At 42.8% G+C, this 24,242-nt stretch overlaps 1 protein-coding gene across 2 annotated transcripts in view; it reads left to right on the forward strand.

Annotated features, from left to right (window-relative positions):
• The window catches only part of LOC133542060 (membrane-associated guanylate kinase, WW and PDZ domain-containing protein 3), a 418,319-nt gene that overhangs the window by 276,774 nt on the left and 117,303 nt on the right, over nucleotides 1–24,242 (forward strand). For both annotated transcript variants that reach the window (XM_061885883.1, XM_061885890.1), the window contains exons 4-5: nucleotides 11,643–11,849; nucleotides 21,976–22,138. In XM_061885883.1, coding sequence (XP_061741867.1) covers nucleotides 11,643–11,849; nucleotides 21,976–22,138 — 370 coding nt within the window. The remainder of the gene's footprint in view (nucleotides 1–11,642; nucleotides 11,850–21,975; nucleotides 22,139–24,242) is intronic.

Here is a 24,242-nt window from a genome sequence, read left to right on the forward strand (position 1 = left end):
TGACCACTAAATGGTAACACCCGAATAAGTGTTTCAACTAGTTTAAGTCAGGGTCCACGTAAATAAATTCATGGTAGTCAATGGGTAGTTCAGAATTCCTGGATTTTGAGGGGATACCGGAAATTTGAACGGTTGAATGGTAGCTTGATTGTCTAAGGTGAGATGGAACGATTCGAATTGGGCGAGAAATGTGGGATATGCAGTCGGTTGTCTATTTCCCATTCACTGTCAATGAATCAAAATCAGAATCAGAATCAGACATACTTTATTAATCCCCGAGGGGAAATTAAAATTGTCAGCACAATCCCATTCAAGATCAGACAAACATTACAGGGAGACAGAACAGGATCACTGACGGGTCTGCCAACTTCCGGCGCCCCTTACAAAAAGATGAGATACAGGTAGTGTGAGGGAATGGGAGAAAACAAATAAAAGATTAATATTTGTCAATGAAGAAAAAATTCTGGGAAAATCGTGAATTTCTGGAAAGGGAAATCCTATTTTAGCTTCAAAATATCAGAAGAGTAGTGTGGGTTAATGGTTGAAAGGTTCCAATCGGGTAAAAAGTGGCAAATATTTTTTGAAAATTTAGGGCATTGTAAAACTGTCCATTCATTTGAATGGGAATTTCCTGGAAATCAGGGAAAACTGGGAATTTTAGAAAAAATTGACACTAGCACAATTGTCCAAGAAGATATGAGTGGGTTGATGTTGGAATTGTTGGAATCGGTTGAAAAATTTTGCCGTGGTAACAGTTTGAATTTAGAACTTCAGAATTTTGGGAAAGAACGGGAAAACAATTATAAGCATTTGTTGTCTTAACTATGAGGAATGTTTTGAAGGGGAGATTGTCAGAATTGTTTGAAAATTGTGGACTGTGAAAACTTTCCAGGAAGAGGTGAAAATAGGGCTTTGAAGAACCGGGTTTTCTGGGAATTCCTGGAATATTGTTTCGAACTCGGAAAATGGCTGCTTGATTGTCCAAGGTGAGATGAGCGTGTGGATGGTGAAACGATTCGAATTGGGCGAGAAATGTGGGAATTGTGCTAGTTTGAATAATGTATCAGAAAACCAGGAATTCTGGGAATTTTGGGGGGGGAGTTCACCATTCCCGGATGAGTCGAATGTTTTGATACTCGAACGGTTCTGATTGTTTGAAAACTGTGTGCTCTGGCCTCCGTCAAACATTTGCGTTGGAATAATAATAACTGGAATTTGCAATTCCGGAAGGAATTACGTGTGAATGCCCGATGTGGGCAAGCCGGTGAACCTCCAATACGCATGAGTGGAACTAAAATGCTTTAATGTCCAGAGTGAGTGGACTGTGTTGATATTGGAACGGTTCAAATTGATTGAAAAATGTGGTATATGGAAAGGTTTGTGTCACGGCTCGGACACACACAAGTGCGCAATCTGTCGGGAGCCGCGCTGCGCGCGTCATCCGGCGCGCCTCTGACCGCGCGCATGTCACTCAACCCGCGGCAGGCAGCTGCGCTCCATCTGTAATCAACGCAGCCGGCACTAATGAAAGAGAGGACTCCAAGAACCTAACTATCGGGGCCTACCTGGATTCTGGAGCGGACGACAGCCTTTTGGATCGGGAGTTCGCTCGACAGGCGGGTATACAGCTCCTACCGCTTGAGACCCCCTTACCGGCTCAAGCCCTGGACGGATACCCCCTTGGTCCCATAACCCACATGACGGAACCCCTCTCACTTACCCTCTCTGGGAACCACACTGAGACCATTAGCCTCTGGGTTTTGGATGCTCCTATTGCCCCCCTAGTTCTTGGTCGCTCTTGGCTGTGCAAGCACGAGCCCCACATTGCCTGGTCCACAGGCAAGATCCTGGCCTGGAGCGCTACATGTCACGCTAACTGCCTGGGATCCGCAGTTCCTCCGAGTGTCAGCCCCAAGGCCACCGTACCTCCCAAGGACCTCAGTAATGTTCCCCTTGTCCATCATGACCTTGCCGAGGTCTTCAACAAGGAACAGGCACTCTCCCTTCCCCCGCATCGACCATACGATTGCGCAATAGACCTTGTGCCCAATGCTGTCCTCCCATCTAGTCGCCTATACAATCTGTCCCTACCCGAAAAGAAGGCGATGCAGGAATACATTTCAGACTGTCTTGCTTCCGGCATCATTACCCCCTCTAAGTCCCCGGTGGCGGCAGGATTCTTCTTTGTGGGCAAGAAGGATGGATCTCTACGCCCGTGTATTGACTAACGTCAACTAAATAATATCACAATCAAGAACAAATACCCTCTCCCACTCCTGAGCTCTTCCTTTGAGCCCCTCGCTCCCGCCACAGTTTTTAGTAAATTGGATCTCCGCAACGTGTACCACCTGGTACGCATCAGGAAGGGGGATGAATGGAAGACAGCTTTCAACACACACCTGGGGCACTTCGAATACAGGGCGATGCCCTTCGGCCTGACGAATGCCCCGGCGGTTTTTCAGGCCCTGGTAAACGATGTACTGCGAGACATGCTGGACCAGTTTGTTGTAGTGTACCTTGATGACATTCTCAATTTTTCAAAAACCCTACAGGAACACAAACACCATGTCCGACTGGTTCTGCAGTGCCTACTAGAGAACCGTCTGTTCGTCAAGGCCGAGAAGTGTGAGTTCCACAAATCCTCAGTTAACTTTCTCGGTCATATTGTTCAAGAAGGACACATCAAGACGTACCCCAAGAAGGACACATCAAGGCGTACCCCAAAAAGGTTGAGGCGATAACACAGGACAAGGACGGAATTGAGACGTTTTCTGGGCTTCGCAGGATTCTACCGCCGCTTCATAAAGGACTTCAGTAAGGTGGCCGCCCCTCTCCATTCCCTCACTTCCACCCTCATCCCATTTCAATGGACCAAAGAAGCCAATGCGTCTTTCCAAAGGCTGAAGAGGAGCTTCACCTCTGCACCGGTACTCGTCCACCCCAATCCTGATTGTCCATTTATCGTCGAGGTGGACGCATCAGATTCAGGCATCGGGGCGGTACTCTCCTAGCGTGCCCAAGGGAATAATGTCTTACATCCATGTGCATTTTTTTCCAGAAGACTCACACCATCGGAGCGCAACTATGACGCAGGTAATCGGGAACTGCTGGCAGTACACGACGCTCTTTCTGAGTGGAGACACTGGCTGGAGGGGGGCAAAGCATCCATTCCTGGTACTCACCGATCATCGCAACCTCATCCACATTCGTTCTGCCAAGAGACTTAATGACCGTCAGGCACGTTGGACACATTTTTTTAGTAGATTTGACTACACGCTCTCTTATAAACCAGGCTCCCGCAACACAAAGGCTGATGCCCTCTCCAGAAGGTTCTCGGAGGAGACCATCAACACACCCTCAGCCGAACCCATTCTCCCCCCTGCCCGGGTGGTGGGGATGATCACCTGGGAGATTGAGGCACTGGTAAGAGCGGCACTTCTCAAAAACCCAGGTCCGGGTGGTGGACCCCCCAACAGACTGTTTGTTCCACCTGACCTTCGTTCCAAAGTACTAGACTGGGGTCACTCCAGTGTCTTCGCTTGCCACCCGGGGGTCCACCACTCTCTATCTTTCATCCAACGCTCATTCTGGTGGCCATCTATGGAGACTGACACCAGAAAGTTCATCGCTGCTTGTTCCACGTGCGCTCGCTACAAGGCTTCCCACAGCCCTCCGGCGGGACTCTTATGCCCCCTACCTATTCCTGGTCGACCCTGGTCTCATATTGCTCTGGACTTTGTGACCGGATTCCCCGCTTCTCAAGGTAACACCATTATCGTAACCATAATCGATAGATTCTCCAAGGCTGTACATTTTGTCCCACTCCCCAAGCTTCCCTACGCAGCTGAGACTGACGACCTGCTCATCCAACACGTGGTCAAACTCCACGGCATTTCCCAGGACATACTCTCTGACCGTGGCCCCCAGTTCACCTCCCGCGTGTGGCAATCTTTCTGCAAAGGAATTGGTGCTACAGTCAGCCTCACCTCTGGATATCACCCACAGAGTAACGGACAAGCAGAGAGAGCCAACCAGGGGTTAGAGACTATGCTCCGCTGTGTTCCCGCCCGCCAACCCTCTCAATGGAGCAGATACTTACCCTGGGTGGAGTACGCCTTCAATTCCATGACCAGTTCCGCCACAGGTATGTCCCCTTTCGAGTGCTCTCTAGGCTACCAACCACAAATGTTTTCTCAGCAAGAGGTCGAGGCAGCGGTACCCTCCACTCGGGCCCACCTTAAACGCTGCCGAAAGGTCTGGAAGACTGCCTGGACTGCCTTAGTGAAGACATCGGACAGGATGCGCCACAACGCCGACCGGCACCGTTCTATCGGCCCTGGCAGCAGGTGATGTTAAGGGCCAAAGACCTCCACCTCAAGGTACAGTCCTCTAAATTGGCACCCCGCTACGTGGGACCTTTCCCCATCAATGCCATAGTCAACCCTGCTGCCGTTCGTCTCTCTCTCCCATCTTCCATGAAGATCCACCCAGTTTTTCACGTGTCCCAAATCAAGCCTGTGTCCATCAGCCCTCTCTCACCCCCCACCCCTTACCCCCCTCCTCCCAGGGTTCTCAAGAGCGGTAATCAGGTGTGGACAGTGAAGGAGATTCTCAGGGTTCGTCGACAGGGTAGGGGGTTGGTCTACCTGGTCGAATGGGAAGGCTATGGACCGGAGGACCGATCCTGGGTGCCAGCCTCCTACCTCGCGGACCCCTCTCTCCTTGAGGATTTTTACCGTGCCAATCCGGATGCACCCCGTAGCTCGTCGGGAGTCTCGCATAAGGTGGGGGATCCTGTCACGGCTCGGACACACACAAGTGCGCAATCTGTCGGGAGCCGCGCTGCGCGCGTCATCCGGCGCGCCTCTGACCGCGCGCATGTCACTCAAGCCGCGGCAGGCAGCTGCGCTCCATCTGTAATCAACGCAGCCGGCACTAATGAAAGAGAGGTCTACAAGAACCCCCGCCACCAGTGATCCTTTGCCAGAACGTAGCAACTGTACCCTGCCTGTGTGCGTTCCCGAGCCACGCTGTGTGTCGTGTGCTTTTTGGATTACCCTTGTCTTCCTCTGGCTTCCTGGTTTTCGATCCCTTGCTCGCCCCCGGACAAACGACGACTCTCTCCTGCCTCTCGACCACGCTTCCGCCTTGGACTTCCCTACCTGCCTTGCCCGCGCCTGACAGCTCAGCTCCTCTCAACACGCACCTCCAACACTTGCGGTAAATAACACCTCCCGTTAAATTCATAGTCTTGCACCCATTTCATCTTTGTTACATACACATCAGATTTGACATACACATATATGTATATATAAATCAATATATATATATATATATATATATATATATATATATATATATATATATATATATATATATATATATACATATAGATATATATATATATACATATAGAATAATATAGTATAATATTATATAATAATATAGTTTTGTATAATATATTACATCAAATAATATATTATATAAATTATATTGAAATATTATTGTATAGATATATATTATATTATATATATATACATGCAGCATTAGATATATCCCTGTTAAAATAAAGACGCCCCAGGCTATAAGCTTTTCCCAGTCTCTGTGCCGTCTCCTTCTCCCTGAAACCTTCACAGTTTGTATATTTCCCATTCATTATCAATGAACACAAAATTCCTGGAAATTCCGGGAAAATCGTGAATTTTTGGAAAGGGAAATACTGTTTTACCTTCAAAATCTCAGAAGACTAGTGTGGGTTGATGGTGGAAAGCTTTGAATCTATTAAAGAGTGGGAATTTTTAGGGGGAGAATTTAGGGCATTGTAGAACTAGGACTATGCCCATTCATTTGAATGGGAATTTCCTTGAAATCTGGGACAACTGGGAATTTTGGAAAATATTGTTACAAGCACAATTGTCCTAGAAAATATGAATGGGTTGATGTTGGAATTGTTGGAATCGGTTGAAGAATGTTGATGTAGCACCAATTTGAATTGAAAATGGGTATTTCCGAATTCCTGGAATTTTGGGAAAACCGGAAATTTGACCGAGAAAAAAATGGGATCATTTGTTGTCCCAACGAAAAGGAATAAATAAAACACCATTGCCTTCAGCAAAAAAAAATCTTAAAATGAGCCGTACCGATTAATAAGCCGCAGGTTTCAAAGCTTAGGAAAAAAAGTAAGATGTAATAGTCTGGAATTGTACAGTATTTCAAAATAAAAGTGTGTTTTTGGTTTTAGCTTGTTACGTCTGTGACTCCGCGGTGTTGTCGCCCGGATCCCGATAAAGAGAAACGGTCTGACGTAACCCGAGAGCAACCTGCGAGTAAGTCGTACATCACGCAGGTAGCGCGGGTGATCAATGTCTGCACGCGACAGGAGATGGACGGTGAGGGCGGGGGATTCGCCAGCGGCTTCCATCTTCCCCTCGCCGCCTTTGTGACATGCCGGACTAATGAAGCCGTCTTTGACGAATGGAGACGGCGGAGAAAGCAGCTCTGCATCCACGCCGCACGTGCACGCTCAAGTCGCAGCATCTGGCTGACGCGCTACAAAAAAAAAAGATAAACGCCGCTTTTATTAATGTGTGACGTCAGCGTTTTCCTCGTTAAGCACATGAAAAGTCTCTCTCTCTGGCGGAGTGCAGGCTGGCGTCTACAGAGGCTAATTAAATGGCTCGGGGAACAAAAAAAATAATCCCAACGGTGTCACTCCTTGTTCTTTAATTAATCTCATTAAAAATCATGATTAAGCGCCGGCAGACTCCGTTTGTTGGAGGACGCCAGGAAACATTTGACCGTGCGAATGGAAGGACGCCGTGTTGGACATACCGTGTGTAGGTTGGTAGACCTCAGTCACTGGCAACCCATGGAGTGGAACACAAAACGTCAGGGAGCGAACCAAGGGGGTAAATTGGTCCCGAGACCCGGATGAGAGTGAGGTTTACGGGGGTGAGTGTGATGGACGCTATGCCAGGTTTAGGTTGGTAAACCTCACTACCAATACTGCCTATTGAGAAAAGCTTGGGCGTTTCTAGCTCGGTGGTTAGAATGCTCGTCTCAAAAAGGCAGGAAGTTAAAAAGGTGCCAAGACCCAGATAAGAGTTAGGTTTAGGGGGTGAGTGGGATGGAGGCTATGTTGAGTTGAAGTTAAAGTACCAACGATTGTCACACACACACTAGTTGTGGTGAAATTTGTGCTCTGCATTTGACCCATTCCCTTGTTCACCCCCTGGGAGGTGAGGGGAACAGTGGACAGCAGCAGTGCCGCCAGGTGTAGGTTGGTAAACCTCACTCTCTGACAACTTCAACTATCGAGAAGATAGCTTGGGGGTAAGCACATGTCTCTCATGCCGAAAGTCCTCAATTTGAGTCCCGTGCGGAGTGGAACACAAAACGGCAAGGAGCGAACCAAGTGGAGTTTAAATGGTGCCGAGGCACGGATGAGAGTGAGGTTTAGGGGGTGAGTGTAACCAAGGCTCAGCCAGTGTGGTTATGTCAGGTGTAGGTTGGTAAGCCTCACTCCCTGACAACTTCGAAAAGCAATGCTGGCTATCGAGATGATAGCTCGATGGTTAGCAAACATGCCCTATTACCGAAAGTTCCAGATTAAAATGCAAAAAAGCGGGGACTGAAGCAAAGGGGTTAAAATGGTGCCGAGACCCGGATGAGACTGAGGTTCAGGGGAATGAGTGTGATGGAGGCTATGCCAGGTGTAGGTTGGTAAACCTCATTACCAGAGCAATACTGGCTATTGAGACATCTCAGGCTTTTAGCTTGGTGGTTAGAACGCTCGCCTCTCATGCCGAACATCCCAGGTTGAAATCCCTTGTGGAGTGAAATGCAAAAAAGTGGGGACCAAATCAAGGGGGTTAACATGGTGCCGAAATCCGGAATGCGAGTGAGGTTTTAGGGGGTGAGTGTATGGAGGCTTTGCCAGGTGTATGTAGGTAAACCTCACTACGAACGCTAGCTATCGAGATGATAGCTCGGTGGTTAGCACGCACGCCCCATTACCGAATGTTTCAGGCTAGAGTCTTGTGTTAAAAATGTGTTAAAATGTAAAGAAGCGGGGACCGAAGCAAAGGGGTTGAAATTGTGCCGACACCGGATGAGATTGAGGCTTAGAAGGGTGAGTACTATGGATGTTATGCTAGTTGTGCGTTGGTAAACCGCACTACCAATACTGGCTATTAAAAACACCTCGGGCTTCTAGCTTGGGGGTTAGAACGCTCGCCTTTTATGCCGAACGTCCCAATTGGAGTCCCGTGAGGAGCAAAATGCAAAAAAGTGGTGACCAAATCAAGGGGGTCACAATGGTGCCGTGACCCGGATGCGAGTGAGTTTTAGGGCGGTGTGTGTGTGACGGAGGGCATGCCAAATGTATGTAGGTAAACACCGGCTATTGAGAAAAGCTTGGGATTTTAGTTCGGTGGTTAGAACGCTCGCCTCTCGTGCCTAACATCCCAGGTTGGGGTCCTGTGAGTGCGCGACGCAAAATGGGAGGGACTGAACCAAGTGAAGTTTAAATGGTGCCAAGACCCGGATGAGAGTGAGGTTTAGGGGTGGGAGAGTTATGGAGGCTATGCCTGGTGTAGGTTGGTAGACCTCACTCTCTGACGACTTCAAAGAACAATGCTGGCTATCGAGATGAGAGCTCGGTGGTTAGAACGCTCGCTTCTCATGCAGAACGTCCCAAGTTCGAGTCCCGTGCGGAGTGGAACGCAAAATGAAATACACCGAATCAAGTGGAGTTAAAACGGTGCCGAGACCCGGATGAGAGGGAGGTTTAGGGGTGTGAGTGTGATGGAGGCTATGCCAGGTATATGTAGGTAAACACTGGCTATTGAGAAAAGCTCTGTATTTTAGTTCGGCGGTTAGAACGCTCGCCTACTATGCTGAACATCCCAGGCTGGGGTCCCATGGGTGCGCGATGCAAAAGGGCAGTGACTGAACCAAGAGGAGTTAAAATGGTGCCAAGACCCGGATGAGAGTGAGGTTTAGGGCCGTGAGTGTGATGGAGGCTATGCCAGGTGTATGTAGGTAAACACTGGCTATTGAAAAACGCTTGGGATTTTAGTTTGGTGGTTAGAACGCTTGCGTCCCATGCCAAACATCCCAGGTTGGGGCCCTGTGAGTGTGCAACCCAAAATGGTAGGGACCAAATCAAGTGAAGTTAAAACGGTGCCAGGACCCAGATGAGAGTGAGGTTCAGGGGGATGAGTGTGATGGAGGCTAAAGAATAAATACTGTTTATTGAGAAAAGCTCATGCTTTTAGCTCGGTGGTTAGAACGAACATTCCAGGTTGGAGTCCCGTGGAGTGCGCAACACAAAACGGCAGGGAGTTAAATTGGTGCTGAGACCCGGATGAGAGTGAGGATCAGGGGGTGAGTGTGATGGACGACTTCAAAGAGCAATGCTTGCCAGCGAGATGATAGTGGTTCGCACGCTCGCCTTTCATGCCGAACGTCCCAGGTTGGAGTCCTGTGATCCAACTAAGTCCCCCTCACGTGTAACAGGGTCTCGCTTCATTAAGGGGCAAGCAGCAGCTGAACAGATGCTTAATTGTTGGAGTCAACCAGCAGTGTAATTAGTTGCCGGCAAATTCTGAGTCAAGTGATTTTAATGTGCCGTGAGTCACGGGAGCCTTGTGGCGCTCGTCTCAGAAGGCAGACTGAGGAAGACGCATGTTTGTGAATAGACAATCTCAGGTGTTCTAGAAAGTGTTCATCCATCGCAAATTGATTCTGGAGGATGTTTGACCCAAGATGGCTGGCACTTAATATGGTCACTAATCACAGATCACACGGTGTGGCGAGGGGACACACTGTGGTCTGTGGTGGGGGCGGCGTTTTGTGTGAATGAGCTCATCATAAATGTCAATGTATGACCGCTTCCTGCTCCGTCATGGTTTACAATATGATGACATGATTCACCAGCTCGTCAGACTGCCCCCCCCCCCCCCCCCCCCCCCCCCCCCGGCGCACACTTCGAAAGATGGCGGTGCTGGGATTTAATCCTGCACAAAACAGAATTGGAAAAATAAATGTATGTTTTAATGACATTACAATTAATTTCCACTTATATATATATATATATATATATATATATATATATATATATATACATATTTTTATGATTTGAAATGTGGACTCGTCAGACCACAGAACACTTTTCACTTTGCATCAGTCCACCTTAGAAGAGCTCGGGCCCAGCGAAGCCGGCGGCGATCCTGGGTGTTGTTGATAAAGGGCTTTTGCTTTGCATTGTAGAGTTTTAAATTGCACTTACAGATGTAGCGACCAACTGTATTTACTGACAGTGGTTTTATGAAGTGTTCCTGTGCCCATGTAGTGATATCCTTTACACACTGATGTTGGTTTTTGATGCAATATCGCCTGAGGGATCAAAGGTCCGTAATATCATCGCTTACGTGGAGTGATGTCTCCAGATTCTCTGAACCTTTTGATGATTTTACGGACCGCAGATGGTAAAATCCCTAAATTCCTTGCAATAGCTCGTTGAGAAATGTTGTTCTAAAACTGTTCGACAATTTGCTTACAAGTTGGTGACCCTCGCCCCATCTTTGTTTGTGAATTACTTAGCATTTCATGGAAGCCGCTTTTATACCCAATCATGGCACCCACCTGTTCCCAATTAGCCTGCACACCTGTAGGATGTTCCAAATAAGTGTTTGAAGAGCATTCCTCAACTTTATCAGTATTTATTGCCACATTTCCCAACTTCTTGGTCACGTGTTGCTGGCATCAAATACTAAAGTTAATGATTATTTGCACAAAAAAAAAAGTTTATCAGTTTTAACATCAAATATGTTGTCTTTGTAGCATATTCAACTGAATATGGGTTGAAAATGATTTGCAAATCATTGTATCCTGTTTATATTTACATCCAACACAATTTCCCAACTCATAAGGAAACGGGGTTTATATATATATATGCTTTTTGTTGTTGTTTTGTTTTGTTACTACAAAACATGCAAAGAGTAGAATTGAATTGTAGAATCGTTTCGTATTCATAAAAAGTTTTAAAAAAAATATACAAATGTGCTCAGGGTCTTAATTTTAAAATATGAATTTGAATATTAACATATTTTTATAAACCAATAAAAGTGTTCTTCAGACTTTTAGGTGTGTTTTTTTCCGTTACTTTGTTTTGTTTTTTGCAGAGATGTTAAATTTTGTAAAATATTACTATTTTTTAAATATCTGAAATACCAAAATACAGCCAACTGCATAATTTGAAAATAGTTTACCAATTGATCAGTATGTATTAGATGTCACCTTTACATAACTGTACTTAGTTTACTTCTTGTAATTGATTTATTTAATTATTCATTTATTTTAAACATCTTTTTAAAACATGATTACACAAGATTTGTTTTCAATACTCTCATTGTTTTGTTCAACTTATAATAGGCCTGATATATAAATGAAATTAATAAATTAAGATATACCATCTGGCACTCACACTTTTCTATGGCCCCATGGGGGAATATGTTGCAGTTACCAAAAGCTTTGAATGTTTTTCATCAAAAAACAAGTCATAAACAAGTGGAAGTTCAAGGACCGAGGTACTAGATTGCTGCTTCTATTCATGTAAACATCTCCCCTCGCTCTTCCAGGTAACTTCTACGGGACACCCAAGCCGCCCGCCGAGCCCAACCTGGTGCAGCCCGACCTGGTGGATCAGGTCCTGTTCGACGAGGACTTTGGCGGCGAGATTTCACGGAAGCGCACCACCTCGGTCAGCAAGATGGACAGGAAGGACAGCACCGTCCCTGAGGAAGAGGACGACGACGAGAGGCCGCCGCTGGTCAACGGCTTGCCGGGTGAGTACACGTCAGCCGACTCTCTGCCATATTGTCCTCCTGTCCTCGGGCAGCGTGGAGGACGGGACTAGCCAGACCACGACAATGTAACAATTTCAGGACCTCATCTGACCTCAAAGAGGACATCAAAATGCCCTGCTCAAAAGATGCTTTCATGGAATAAAGTTAGTTTCACAAATTTCCTTCATGTAGCAACATTACAGTAGTACTTGAACGTGTACTTGAGTTCCCCTTGGCACTTCCAAACACTTTGAGGGGAAGTTCAATGTTTTGAGGACCTACAAACAGGCAGACATCGTTAATATTTGAAATATTAAAGTGGTCCTAGCTCACCGTTTTTTTGCAAACTAAAGTATACTTGAAGTAAACATACAGTGAGAACTCTGAGCACAGTAGTACCATATGGTAGAGGTTGTTTTTACAAAGGATACACTTTTTTGCCTGGTCAAAATAAAAATTTTAGACACTTAATCAACTGAGGACACTGCATGAACTCATTTTAAAGTGAGTTATGGCTGCAGCCAACCATTATTTGACTAATTCAGTAATTAATCCATTAGTTCCATTATTCAAGTGTCTGATACCTCTTTTCTTGCCATATGTGTGTGTGTGTGTGTGTGTGTGTGTGTGTGTGTGTGTGTGTGTGTGTGTGTGTGTATATATATATATATATAAATAAATATATATATATATATAAATATATATATATATATATATATAAATATATATATGTATATATATATATATATATATATATATATATATATATATATATATATATATATATATATATATATATATATACACAAACCCCGTTTCCATATGAGTTGGGAAATTGTGTTAGATGTAAATATAAACGGAATACAATGATTTGCAAATGCTTTTCAACCCATATTCAATTGAATGCACTACAAAGATATTTGATGTTCAAACTCCTAAACTCTTTTTTTTTTTTTGCAAATAATAATTATTTTAGAATTTCATGGCTGCAACTCGTGCCAAGGTAGTTGGGAAAGGGCATGTTCGCTACTGTGTTCTTTTAACAACACCCAATAAACGTTTGGGAACTAAGGAGACTAATTGTTGAAGCTTTGAAAGTGGAATTCTTTCCCATTCTTGCTTGATGTACGGTTTAAGTTGTTCAACAGTCCGGGGTCTTGTTGTCGTATTTTACGTTTCATAATGCGCCAGACATTTTCGATGGGAGACAGGTCTGGACTGCAGGCGGGCCAGGAAAGTACCCGCACTCTTTTACTACGAAGCCACGTTGTTGTAACACGTGGCTTGGCAATTTTTAACTGAAATAAGCAGGGGCGTCCATGATAACGTTGTTTGGATGACAACATATGTTGCTCTAAAACCTGTATGGGTCCTTCAGCATTAATGGTGCCTTCACAGATGTGTATACACCCCCATACCATCACAGTTGCTGGCTTTTGAACTTTGCGCCTATAACAATCCGGATGGTTATTTTCCTCTTTGTTCCGGAGGACACCATGTCCACAGTTTCCAAATATAATTTGAAATGTGGACTCTTCAGACCACAGAACACTTTTCCACTTTGCATCAGTCCATCTTAGATGAGCTTGGGTCCAGCGAAGCCGCCGTCGTTCCTGGGTGTTGTTGATAAATGTCTTTCACTTTGCATAGTAGAGTTTTAACTTGCACTTACAGATGTAGTGACCAACTGTACTTACTGACAGTGGTTTTATGAAGTATTCCTGAGCCCATGTGGTGATATCCTTTACACACTGATGTCGGTTTTTGATGCAGTTCCGCCTGAGTGATCGAAGGTCCGTAATATCATTGCTTACGTGCAGTGATTTCTCCAGATTCTCTGAACTTTTTGATGATTTTACGGACCGTAGATGGTAAAATCCCTAAATACCTTGCAATTACACTTTGAGAAATGTTGTTCTAGGACTGTTTGACAATTTGCTTACAAATTGGTGACCCTCGCCCCATCTTTGTTTGTGAATTACTTACTTAGCATTTCATGGAAGCTGTGTTTGATGAGCATTCCTCAACTTTATCAGTATTTATTGCCACCTTTCCCAACTTCTTTGTTACGTGTTGCTGGCATCAAACTCTAAATAATGATTATTTGCACACGTAAAAATGTTTATCAGTTTGAACATCAAATATGTTGTGTTTATAGCATATTCAACTGAATATGGGTTGAAAATGATTTGCAAATCATTATAGTCCGTTTATATTTACATCTAACACAATTACCCAACTCATATGGAAACGGGGTTTGTGTAAATATATATATATATATATATATATATATATATATATATATATATATACTTATATACGTATATATATATATATATATATATAAGTATATATTTTTATCTTTCTGTATATATTTTTATATGTATATATAGATAGATATATATACATATATGTTTATATACATATGCATGTATGTATGTATATATACAATTATGTGTATGCATGTGTTTGTGTGTATGTATACAATAGGTGTGCATATATACACAGCTATATACACATATATACATATATTACCCACATATATAGGTATATATATAAATATATATACATATAATTATTTATTTAATTAAATATAAATATATATGTATGTGTATTTAGGTATATATATACATATGCATACATACACATATATATATATATATATATATATATATATATATATATATATATATATATATATGTATATATATGTATATATATAATGTGTGTTTTAGTGGGTTATATGGGGGCAATAGACGCAATGATGTCATGACTCCAATTAGCTCCAAATTTAGTTGATATACGTATATTCAGAGTTAAAATTTATTTTTTTAAACATGTGTGATTGTCTTATATAAAAGCTTGTGACGGACAGACTCAATTCCAAAATCTAGTACAGTTCCCCTTTAGAGTTTTGAAGTACATAAAGATTTTTTCATGTGAATGTTTCAGTACAAAACATGCATCTAATTAAAGGCCTACTGAAATGAGATTTTCTTTTTTAAACGGGAATAGCAGGTCCATTCTATGTGTCCTACTCGATCATTTCAGGATATTGCCATATTTTCGCTGAAAGGATTTAGTAGAGAACATCGACGATAAAGTTCGCAACTTTTTGTCGCTAATAAAAAAGTTTTGCCTGTACCGGAAGTAGCAGACGATATGCGCGTGACGTCACGGGTTGTGGAGCTCCTCACATTTGAACATTGTTTACAATCATGGCCTTCAGCAGCGAGAGTGTTCCGGACCGAGAAAGCTACGATTTCCCCTTTAATTTAAGCGAGGATGAAAGATTTGTGGATGAGGAAAGTGCGAGTGAAGGACTACAAAAGAAAAAAAAACTAGAGGGCAGTGGGAGCGATTCAGATGTTATTAGACAAATTTACTGGGATAATTCTGGAAAATCCCTTATCTGCTTATTGTGTTACTAGTGTTTTAGTGAGATTATATGGTTGTACCTGTACAACCTGAAGGTCGGCCCCGCACTTCTCTTCAGCACCAGTCAACGGGTGGTGGCGATGTCAATCTCTGCCCTTCGCAAGGGACCCTCTTCGAAACACCATTTTTCGAAATGATTGCTCCATAATACACTGTACTTTGTGTGTGTGGTCCAATCCAACTGTGTTCGTTTGACATCTCTGTTCCATAGTAAAGCTTGACTGTCATCTTCCGGGAATGTAAACAATGAAACACCGGCTGTGTTTGTGTTTCTAAAGCCGGCCGCAATACACCGCTTCCCACTTACTGCTTTTTTCTTTGATGTCTCCATTGTTCATTGAACAAATTGGAAAAGATTCAGCAACACAGATGTCCAGAATACTGTGGAATTTTGCGATGAAAACAGACGACTTAATAGCTGGGAATGATGCTGGAACAAAATGTCCTCTACAATGCGTGACGTCACGCCCACAAGTCATCATACTGAGACGTTTCAGCAGGATATTGCGGCGCGAAATTTAAAATTGCAATTTAGTAAACTTATTGGCATGTGTTGCATTGTTAATATTTCATCATTGATATATTAACTATCAGACTGGGTGGTCGGTAGTAGTGGGTTTCAGTAGGCCTTTAAATCTAAGTTTAAAAAACAATATATATATATATATATATATATATATATATATATATATATATATATATATATATATATATACATATTTATGTATATATATATGTATGTATATGTATATATGTATGCATATATATATATATATATATATATATATATATATATATATATATATATATATATATATATATATATATATATATAGTATGTCCTGTTTTTGAAAGATATCAGCTTTGTCAGGACTCAAGAAGCTGCTGACTCGGCTGCACTGACGAGTCACACAAATCCGATGCGTGTTTATCCCACGACTCGCTCGTATTTAAACCCAAACACAAAAACATGTCTCCAGGACGCGCAGGAGTGCTTTTTACGACCACTGAAGGAACGAGGGCTTGATGCGCGGCATAGTGGTCTCAGGGCGGCCGTAGATGGGCAAGAGTTGTGCTTGGAAGGAGGCGGCGAATGGAAAATGTGAGCACTAAGTCCCTCAACACTTCTGAACTGTCCAACGTCATGTGACCTCTCCTTTTATGTAAATTGGATATTTTTATAGGTTGTAAGTCAGGGGTTTAACTTTCCCCCTACAGAGGGGGCCGTAATTATCTACACTGACTTTGTGGTCTTCCTCTTGATTTTAATTGTATTCAATATTTATATCTAGCCTATTTACAGTTTACAACCTTGTCAAATCGTATGAAAGCATGTTTTGATCACAAAGATTATTGTCAAGGCTTAGGTCAGGCTGATTAATAAAGAAAACTATTGATCAAACATATTGCAAAAGAAGTGAATCATAAAACCGGGCATATATATTTACGTACAATTACAAAGTGATAAAATAAATACTTTCTAAGTTCTAACTAAATTTATGATGAAAATACGCTTGTATATGTTTCTTAAATAAACTGTCAACAAAATGTAAAATACATCTTCATCACTGTAGTTATATTTTTTGCGCTTAATAAACTTCTCTGTTTTTAACTCCAGACTTTTTCTGTTTGTTTGATGTTGTCATTACTGCCAAAAGTGGTGGTAAAGTGTCTTACAACTGGGTACCGCAGCTGAAAAACAGATATTTTTGGCGACCCTCTAGAATACAATAGTTAAACACTTACAAAAGTGAATTCAGAATACATTAGTATCACAGTCCATGCTCTCAAGGGACAATACATTATTTTTACGGACTATAAGGCACACTTCAAAACCTTTCATGTTCTCAAAAATGGACAGTGCGCCTTATAAGCCGGTGCACCTAATGTATGCTTACTGACCTCTAATCAATTGCATTTGGGGCATGGTGTAATGATAAGTGTAACCAGTAGATGGCAGTCACACATTAGAGATACGTGCGGACTGCAGGTTGACGCCTGTTCAAAATAAATTAATCTAGCAAGTACGCTTTAGTAAGCAACATCAAAACTTTGATGTTTCATTGAGAATATAGAAAAAGAAAAAACAAGGCCAGCAACACTCGTGTCCTTTTAATAATTTTATTATAACCTGCACAGGTGCTCCCAAACGCAGACCGGTTTCCACGACGTCTTTGTCAGTGTGCAATTTTCTAACATGAAGCGATGCACTTAAATAGTCACAGCTGTGTTCAATCAATTGATAAAATAAATCAAAAACTTCAAAAAATGCAAGTACACAAATAATAGACAAAATGGAAAACAAAATAAATCAAAGACTAATGTCATTGGAAAATAAATAAAGCAAAAACAGTTCTTATTTAAACGTGTAAGTATAAATGTATATATGTAATATATTAAACACGGCGCTCAAAAATCTGTCAGAATGTTTTAGAAGGTAAGCCAAACTTTGGTAAGCTACGAAGCCACACCACTTGATGGACTGTCGGAACATTATGACTACCATAGTCAGACGTACTGTGCTTTAACATATGGTATTACTATGGTGTATGTATAAGAACCCCAAAACGACCCCCTTTAGGAGACATTATGGCTACCATAGTCAGACGCACTGTGCTTCAACATACTGTATTACAATGGTGTGTGTATAAGGACCCCAAAATGGCACCTATTAGGAGACATTATCTGCCGTTTTGTTTTGCAATATTTTGCAAAATCAACTTTTCTTACCTTCTGGTACGTGCTGATGTGTATTTGGGATCTGCATAAGTCCCGAAAATTTGCACGTGACCGCCATGGTAGTCAATAAGCTCCTCCTTTTTCCTCTATCTTCTTGTTTTGGGGCATTCATGCTATGTTGTTGCCATTTTAAATAAGAGGTAGTGTACACTTCTAACTTATATCTGTCAGTATACTCGCTATGGAAGTGCTAAAATCAAAGATGGTGGGGAGAAGACGCTGTCAAAGTGGAGACACGTAAATAAAAATGGCTCAACTTTAAGATGTTCCGTAAAACATAATCTATGCAACATTTTGACTAAAGAAGTGAAATGTATCAATTAACTCGTATTATATTTAGCATATGGTGAATGTTCATATTCATCTTGGGCAAAGCAAACCACCAAGTTTAAGTAAATGGTAAATGGTAAAAGGTTAATACTCGTGTAGCACTTTTCTACCTTCAAGTTACTCAAAGCGCTTTGACCCTATTTCCACATTCACCCATTGACACAAACATTCACACACACACTGATGGTAGAAGCTGCCATGCAAGGCCCTAACCACCACCCATCATGAGCAAGGGTGAAGTGTGCTTGCTCAAGGACACAACGGATGTGACTAGGTTGATAGAAGGTGGGGATTGAACCAGGAACCCTCAGGTTGCTGGCAGAGCCACTCTCCCATTCGCACCACGCCGTCCCCAAATAGTGGTATTTGAGCACACAATCAGATAAGGCTCCTTAATTTGATATTCACCGGTGGATTGTGTCACTTCTAGTAGAAAAAAGTTCCTAATTGGGACTTCGGAATGCAAAAGTGATAGCCCTATTCTTGAGAAGAGACTACCTGACTAGCTCAACGCCAACATTTAGGTCATGACTTATATCAGTTGTTTTCCAGACACTCACACACGAGCATCTTCTTTTATGGTCAGGATGTGCTTCCTGACTTAGCACACACACCCAGAGACAGGAAGGAAGAATATAAAACTGATGGTTAGGAGTGCCTCATTTTTGACTTAATAATAATGATAATAATAATGGATTAAATTTCATATCGCACTTGTCTATCTGTGTTGGCCCTGCGATGAGGTGGCGACTTGTCCAGGGTGTACCCCGCCTTCCGCCCGATTGTAGCTGAGATAGGCGCCAGCGCCCCCCGCGACCCCAAAAGGGAATAAGCGGTAGAAAATGGATGGATGGACTTTTCTATTCTTAGATACTCAAAGCGCTTACAGAGAAGTGGGAACTCGTCATTCATTCGCACCTGGTTGTGGTAAGCTACATTTGTAGCCGCGGCTGCCCTGGGGTAGACTGACAGAAGCAAGGCTGCCAGTTTGCGCCTACGGCCCCTCCGACCACCACCTATCATTCATTCCGGGGGCAAGGATGAAGTGTCCTGCCCAAGGACACAATGGCAGCGATTTGCATGTCAAGAGGCGGGGGAGCGAACCTGCAACCCTCAGGTTTCTGGCACGGCCGCTCTACCCTCTACGCTATACCACCCCTAAACTTAACCTCCTCCAGGAGCTGCAGTCCTGTATAATGACACTCGCTGGTAATAAAGCAACTTTTTGTTTAGCAAAGGGTTGCCAACGTCTGTTTTGATCCAGCCGCACTGCCGTGTCAACCTTCTGTCCGGAAGAGGATGACAAGACCGGAAATACACATAAGAAGCACCATGACATGTTATGTAGACCAGTGTTTTTCAACCACTGCGGCAAACGAGTGTACCGTGAGATATTGTTTGGTGTGCCGTGGGAGATTATGTAATTGCATCTAATTGGGTTAAAAATATTTTATGCAAACCAGTAATTAAGATCCGCAAATAATGTGCTGTTAAGTGTCTGTGCTGTCTAGAGCTCGGCATATCAGTAGGTGGCAGCAGGTAGCTGATTGCTTTGTTGATGTCGGGAACACGGTTTTGTCGTGATCACAAAATGAGGGAGGCAGAGTGAAGGAAAAATGGTATCTAATGCTTAAACCAAAAATAAACAAAAGGCATGTGCCGCTAAGAAAGGGCATTGAAGCTTAAGGATGGCTATGCAAAACAAAACGAAAACTGAACTGGCTACAAAGTAAACAAAAACAGAATGCTGGACGACAGCAAAGACTTACAGCGTGCAGAGCAGACGGCGTCCGCAAAGTACATCCGTACATGGCGATAAACGCCGAAATAAGAGCGCAAGACAAGAACTGGCGCAGTGGAAGAGTGGCCGTGCGCAACCCGAGGGTCACTGGTTCAAATCCCACCTAGAACCAACCTCGTCACGTCCGTTGTGTCCTGAGCAAGACACTTCACCCTTGCTCCTGATGGTTGCTGGTTGGCGCCTTGCATGGCAGCTCCCTCCATCAGTGTGTGAATGTGTGTGTGAATGGGTAAATGTGGAAGTAGTGTCAAAGCGCTTTGAGTACTTTGAAGGTAGAAAAGCGCTATACAAGTACAACCCATTTATCATTTAACTTAAACTCTACACGCAGGAAAACACCAAAAAACTCCAAATAAGTCACGGCGTGACGTGACAGTACACCTACTTTGAGACAAGAGTATAGTGATGCATGGGTGGTTAGGTTTGAAATCATATCCAACTATTGCAAGACTGACTTTTTATTGTCAATATCGGCTGTTGAGTTTCATTTTTTTTATGTTTTCTGCTTGCGGTTTGCTTCGGGATTTTTCAATGAAAACAATCAATCAATCAATCTGTTTATTTATACAGTCTCAAAAAGCTGCACAAGCCACAACGACATCCTCAGTTCAGAGCCCACATAAGGGCAAGGAAAAACTCACAACCCAGTGGGATGTCAATTTGAATGACTATGAGAAACCTTTGAGAGGAACCCCCCCCCCCACACACACACACACACTCACACACTCTCTAGGGTAGACCGAATGCAATGGACGTCATGTGGGTCTACCATAATATTGTGAAAGTCCAGTCCAGAGTGGATCCAACATAATACTGAGAGTCCAGTCCATCGTGGGGCCAGCAGGAGACCATCTCGAGCGGAGACGGGTCAGCAGCGCAGAGATGTCCCCAACCGATGCACAGGCGAGTGGTCCACCCTTGGGTCCCAACTCTGGACAGCCAGCGCTTCATCGATGGCCACCGGACCGAAATTATTTTTAAGATGGGAATTAAATGCTTCTACTGAAGTAGCATATCTAACTGTTACCGGGACGGCATTCCAGAGTACTGGAGGCCGAATAGAAAACACTCTATAACCCGCAGACATTTTGGGGCTCTGGGATTCACTAATAAGCGGGAGTTCTTTGAACGCAGATTTCTTGCCTTGACATATGTTACAATACATTTGGCAAGATAGGACTAAAACAATGTGGTTTGGTTAAAAACCATGGATGTAGTCCACCAGGAAGTGTTTACATGTAGAAAACAATCATAATATGACTTATTTACGGCATGGAAGGCAGTATGGATTTACATTTAAGATAAATGCGAGGAGGAGAACGCTGCTCCTTAGCACCTGTGTCGCCGCCACCACCATGCTCGACTGAAGCCAAGACATAAATCTACGCCGCCGCACAAGCTGTACACGGACTACTATAAATAATAATCAGGTTTTCTCTCTCGTATCGACAAACTAAAAGTGTTTTGCTGTGCTCTCCTTTGTGTCATGCCGTCTATATTTCATGAAAAGACTCAAACTTCTGTGACACCATCTAAGAATTTAAATTTCTGTTATTGTATGTCGCTTGTTTATCGTAGCAGTTTGCCAAGACAGTCCATATTAGCATACAGAACACGCCGGGGGGGTTGGAATGGTCTTTTTGCACGCGAGTCTCCAATATGGCCCCCTGCCCCAGGGGCGACTTTTCAAAAAAAAAACTACATGCATTAACCGTGTGTGCACATGCAAATGCTAGCAGCCCTCGGGGGGGTAAACATGCGATCGACCGCCCCCCTCCCTCTAACGTGCTGATCCTTGCCGCTTTCCGCTCTCCGCAGACCACAAGGCCGACTGGAGGCGAGCCGTGCCCAGCTACGCCCAGTCCAGCAGCGCCATGGACTTTCGCACGTGGAGCTCGCTGCCCCGCGACGACAGCCTGGAGCCGCTCCCGCTCAACTGGGAGATGGCTTACACCGAGACCGGCATGGTCTACTTCATAGAGTGAGTAAACGCAAATACCTGACGACCTTTTTAGCACAATTCTTAAAAATTATCACATTTCACACATTTCATACAGTTTTTATACAGTTCCATTGCACTTTTTTTTTAATGTGACAGCTTAATTCCAAAATGGGAAAAAAAAATCACGTGTCCTCAAAATTCTACACACAATACCCCATTATGACAATGCAAATTTTTTTTTTTTTGAAAATGTATTAAAAGTACAACACAATTCACATGTATAAACCCCAAAACCCGTGAAGTGGTTACACGGTGTGTAAATGGTAAATAAAAACAGAATACAATAATTTGCAAATCCTTTTCAACTTAAATTCAATTGAATAGACTGCCAAGATAAGATATTTAACGATCAAACTGGAAAACGATCTTATTTTCTGCAAATATTAGCTCATTTGGCATTTGATGCTTGCAACTTGTTTCAAAAAGCTGGCACACGTTGCAAAAAAGACTGAGAGAGTTGAGGCATCCTCATCAAAGACTTATTTGGAACATCCCAAAGGTGAACAGGCTAATTCGGAACAGGTGGGTGCTATTAATGGGTATAAAAGCAGCTTCCCAAAAAAAGCTCAGTCTTTCACAAGAAAGGATGGGGCGAGGTACACCCCTTTGTCTTTAACTTCGTGAGCAAATAGTCAAACAGTTTAAGAACAATGTTTCTCAAAGTGCAATTGCAAGAAATTTAGGGATTTCAACATCTACGGTCCATAATATCATCAAAAGGTTCAGAGAATCTGGAGAAATCACTCCATGTAAGCGGCATGGCCGGGAACCAACATTGAATGACCGTGACCTTTGATGCCTCAGACGGCACTGTATAGAAAACCGACATCAATCTCTAAAGGATATCACCACATGGGCTCAGGAACACTTCAGAAAACCACTGTCACTAAATACAGTTGGTCGCTACATCTGTAAGTGCAAGTTAAAGCTCTACTATGCAAATCAAAACCCATTTATCAACAACATCCAGGAACGCTGCCGGCTTTTCTGGGCCCGAGATCCTCTAAGATGGACTGATGCAAAGTGGAAAAGTGTTCTGTGGTCTGACGAGTCCACATTTCAAATTGTTTTTAGAAATATTCGACATTGTTTCATCCGGACCAAAGGGGAAGTGAACCATCCAGACTGTTATTGACGCAAATTTTAAAAGCCAGCATCTGTGATGGTATGGGGGTGTATTAGTGCCCAAGCCATGGGTAATTTACACATCTGTGCGGGCACCAGTAATGCTGAAAGGTTCATACAGGTTTTGGATCAACATATGTTGTCATCCAAGCAACGTTATCATGGATGCCCCTGCTTATTTCAGCAAGACAAATGTTACAACAGTGTGGCTATGTAAAAAAAGAGTGCGGGTACTTTCATGGCCAGCCTGCAGTCCAGACCTGTCTCCCATCGAAAATTTGTGGCGCATTATGAAGCGTAAAATACGACCGCGGAGACCCCGGACTGTTGAACGACTGAAGCTCTACATAAAACAAGAAAGGGAAAGATTTTCACTTTCAAAGCTTCAACAATTAGTTTCCTCAGTTCCCAAACATTTATTGAGTGTTGTTAAAATAAAAGGTGATGTAACACAGTGGTGAACATGCCCTTTCCCAACTACTTTGGCACGTGTTGCAGCCATGAAATTCTAAGTGAATTATTATTTGGAAACATTTTTTTAAGTTTATGAGTTTGAACATTAAAAATGTTATCTTCGTAGTGCATTCAATTGAATTTGGGTTGAAAAGGATTTGCAAATCATTCTATTTCATTTATATTCACATCTATATATATATATATATATATATATATATATATATATATATATATATATATATATATATATATATATGTATATATATGCAGAGGTGGGTAGAGTGGCCAGAAATTGTACTCAAGTAAGAGTACTGTAACTTTAGGGATTTATTACTCAAGTAAAAATAAGGAGTAGTCACCCAAATATTTACTTGAGTAAAAGTAAAAAGTATGTTGTGAAAAAACTACTCAAGTACTGAGTAACTGATGAGTGACCTGTTCGTTTAATGATAACGGCAACAAATAATGCACAAAAACATAAAAATAGCAATGAGTAAATTTC

Source organism: Nerophis ophidion, linkage group LG02 (genome assembly GCF_033978795.1).
Source record: "Nerophis ophidion isolate RoL-2023_Sa linkage group LG02, RoL_Noph_v1.0, whole genome shotgun sequence".
NCBI classification, from domain to species: Eukaryota; Metazoa; Chordata; class Actinopteri; order Syngnathiformes; family Syngnathidae; genus Nerophis; species Nerophis ophidion.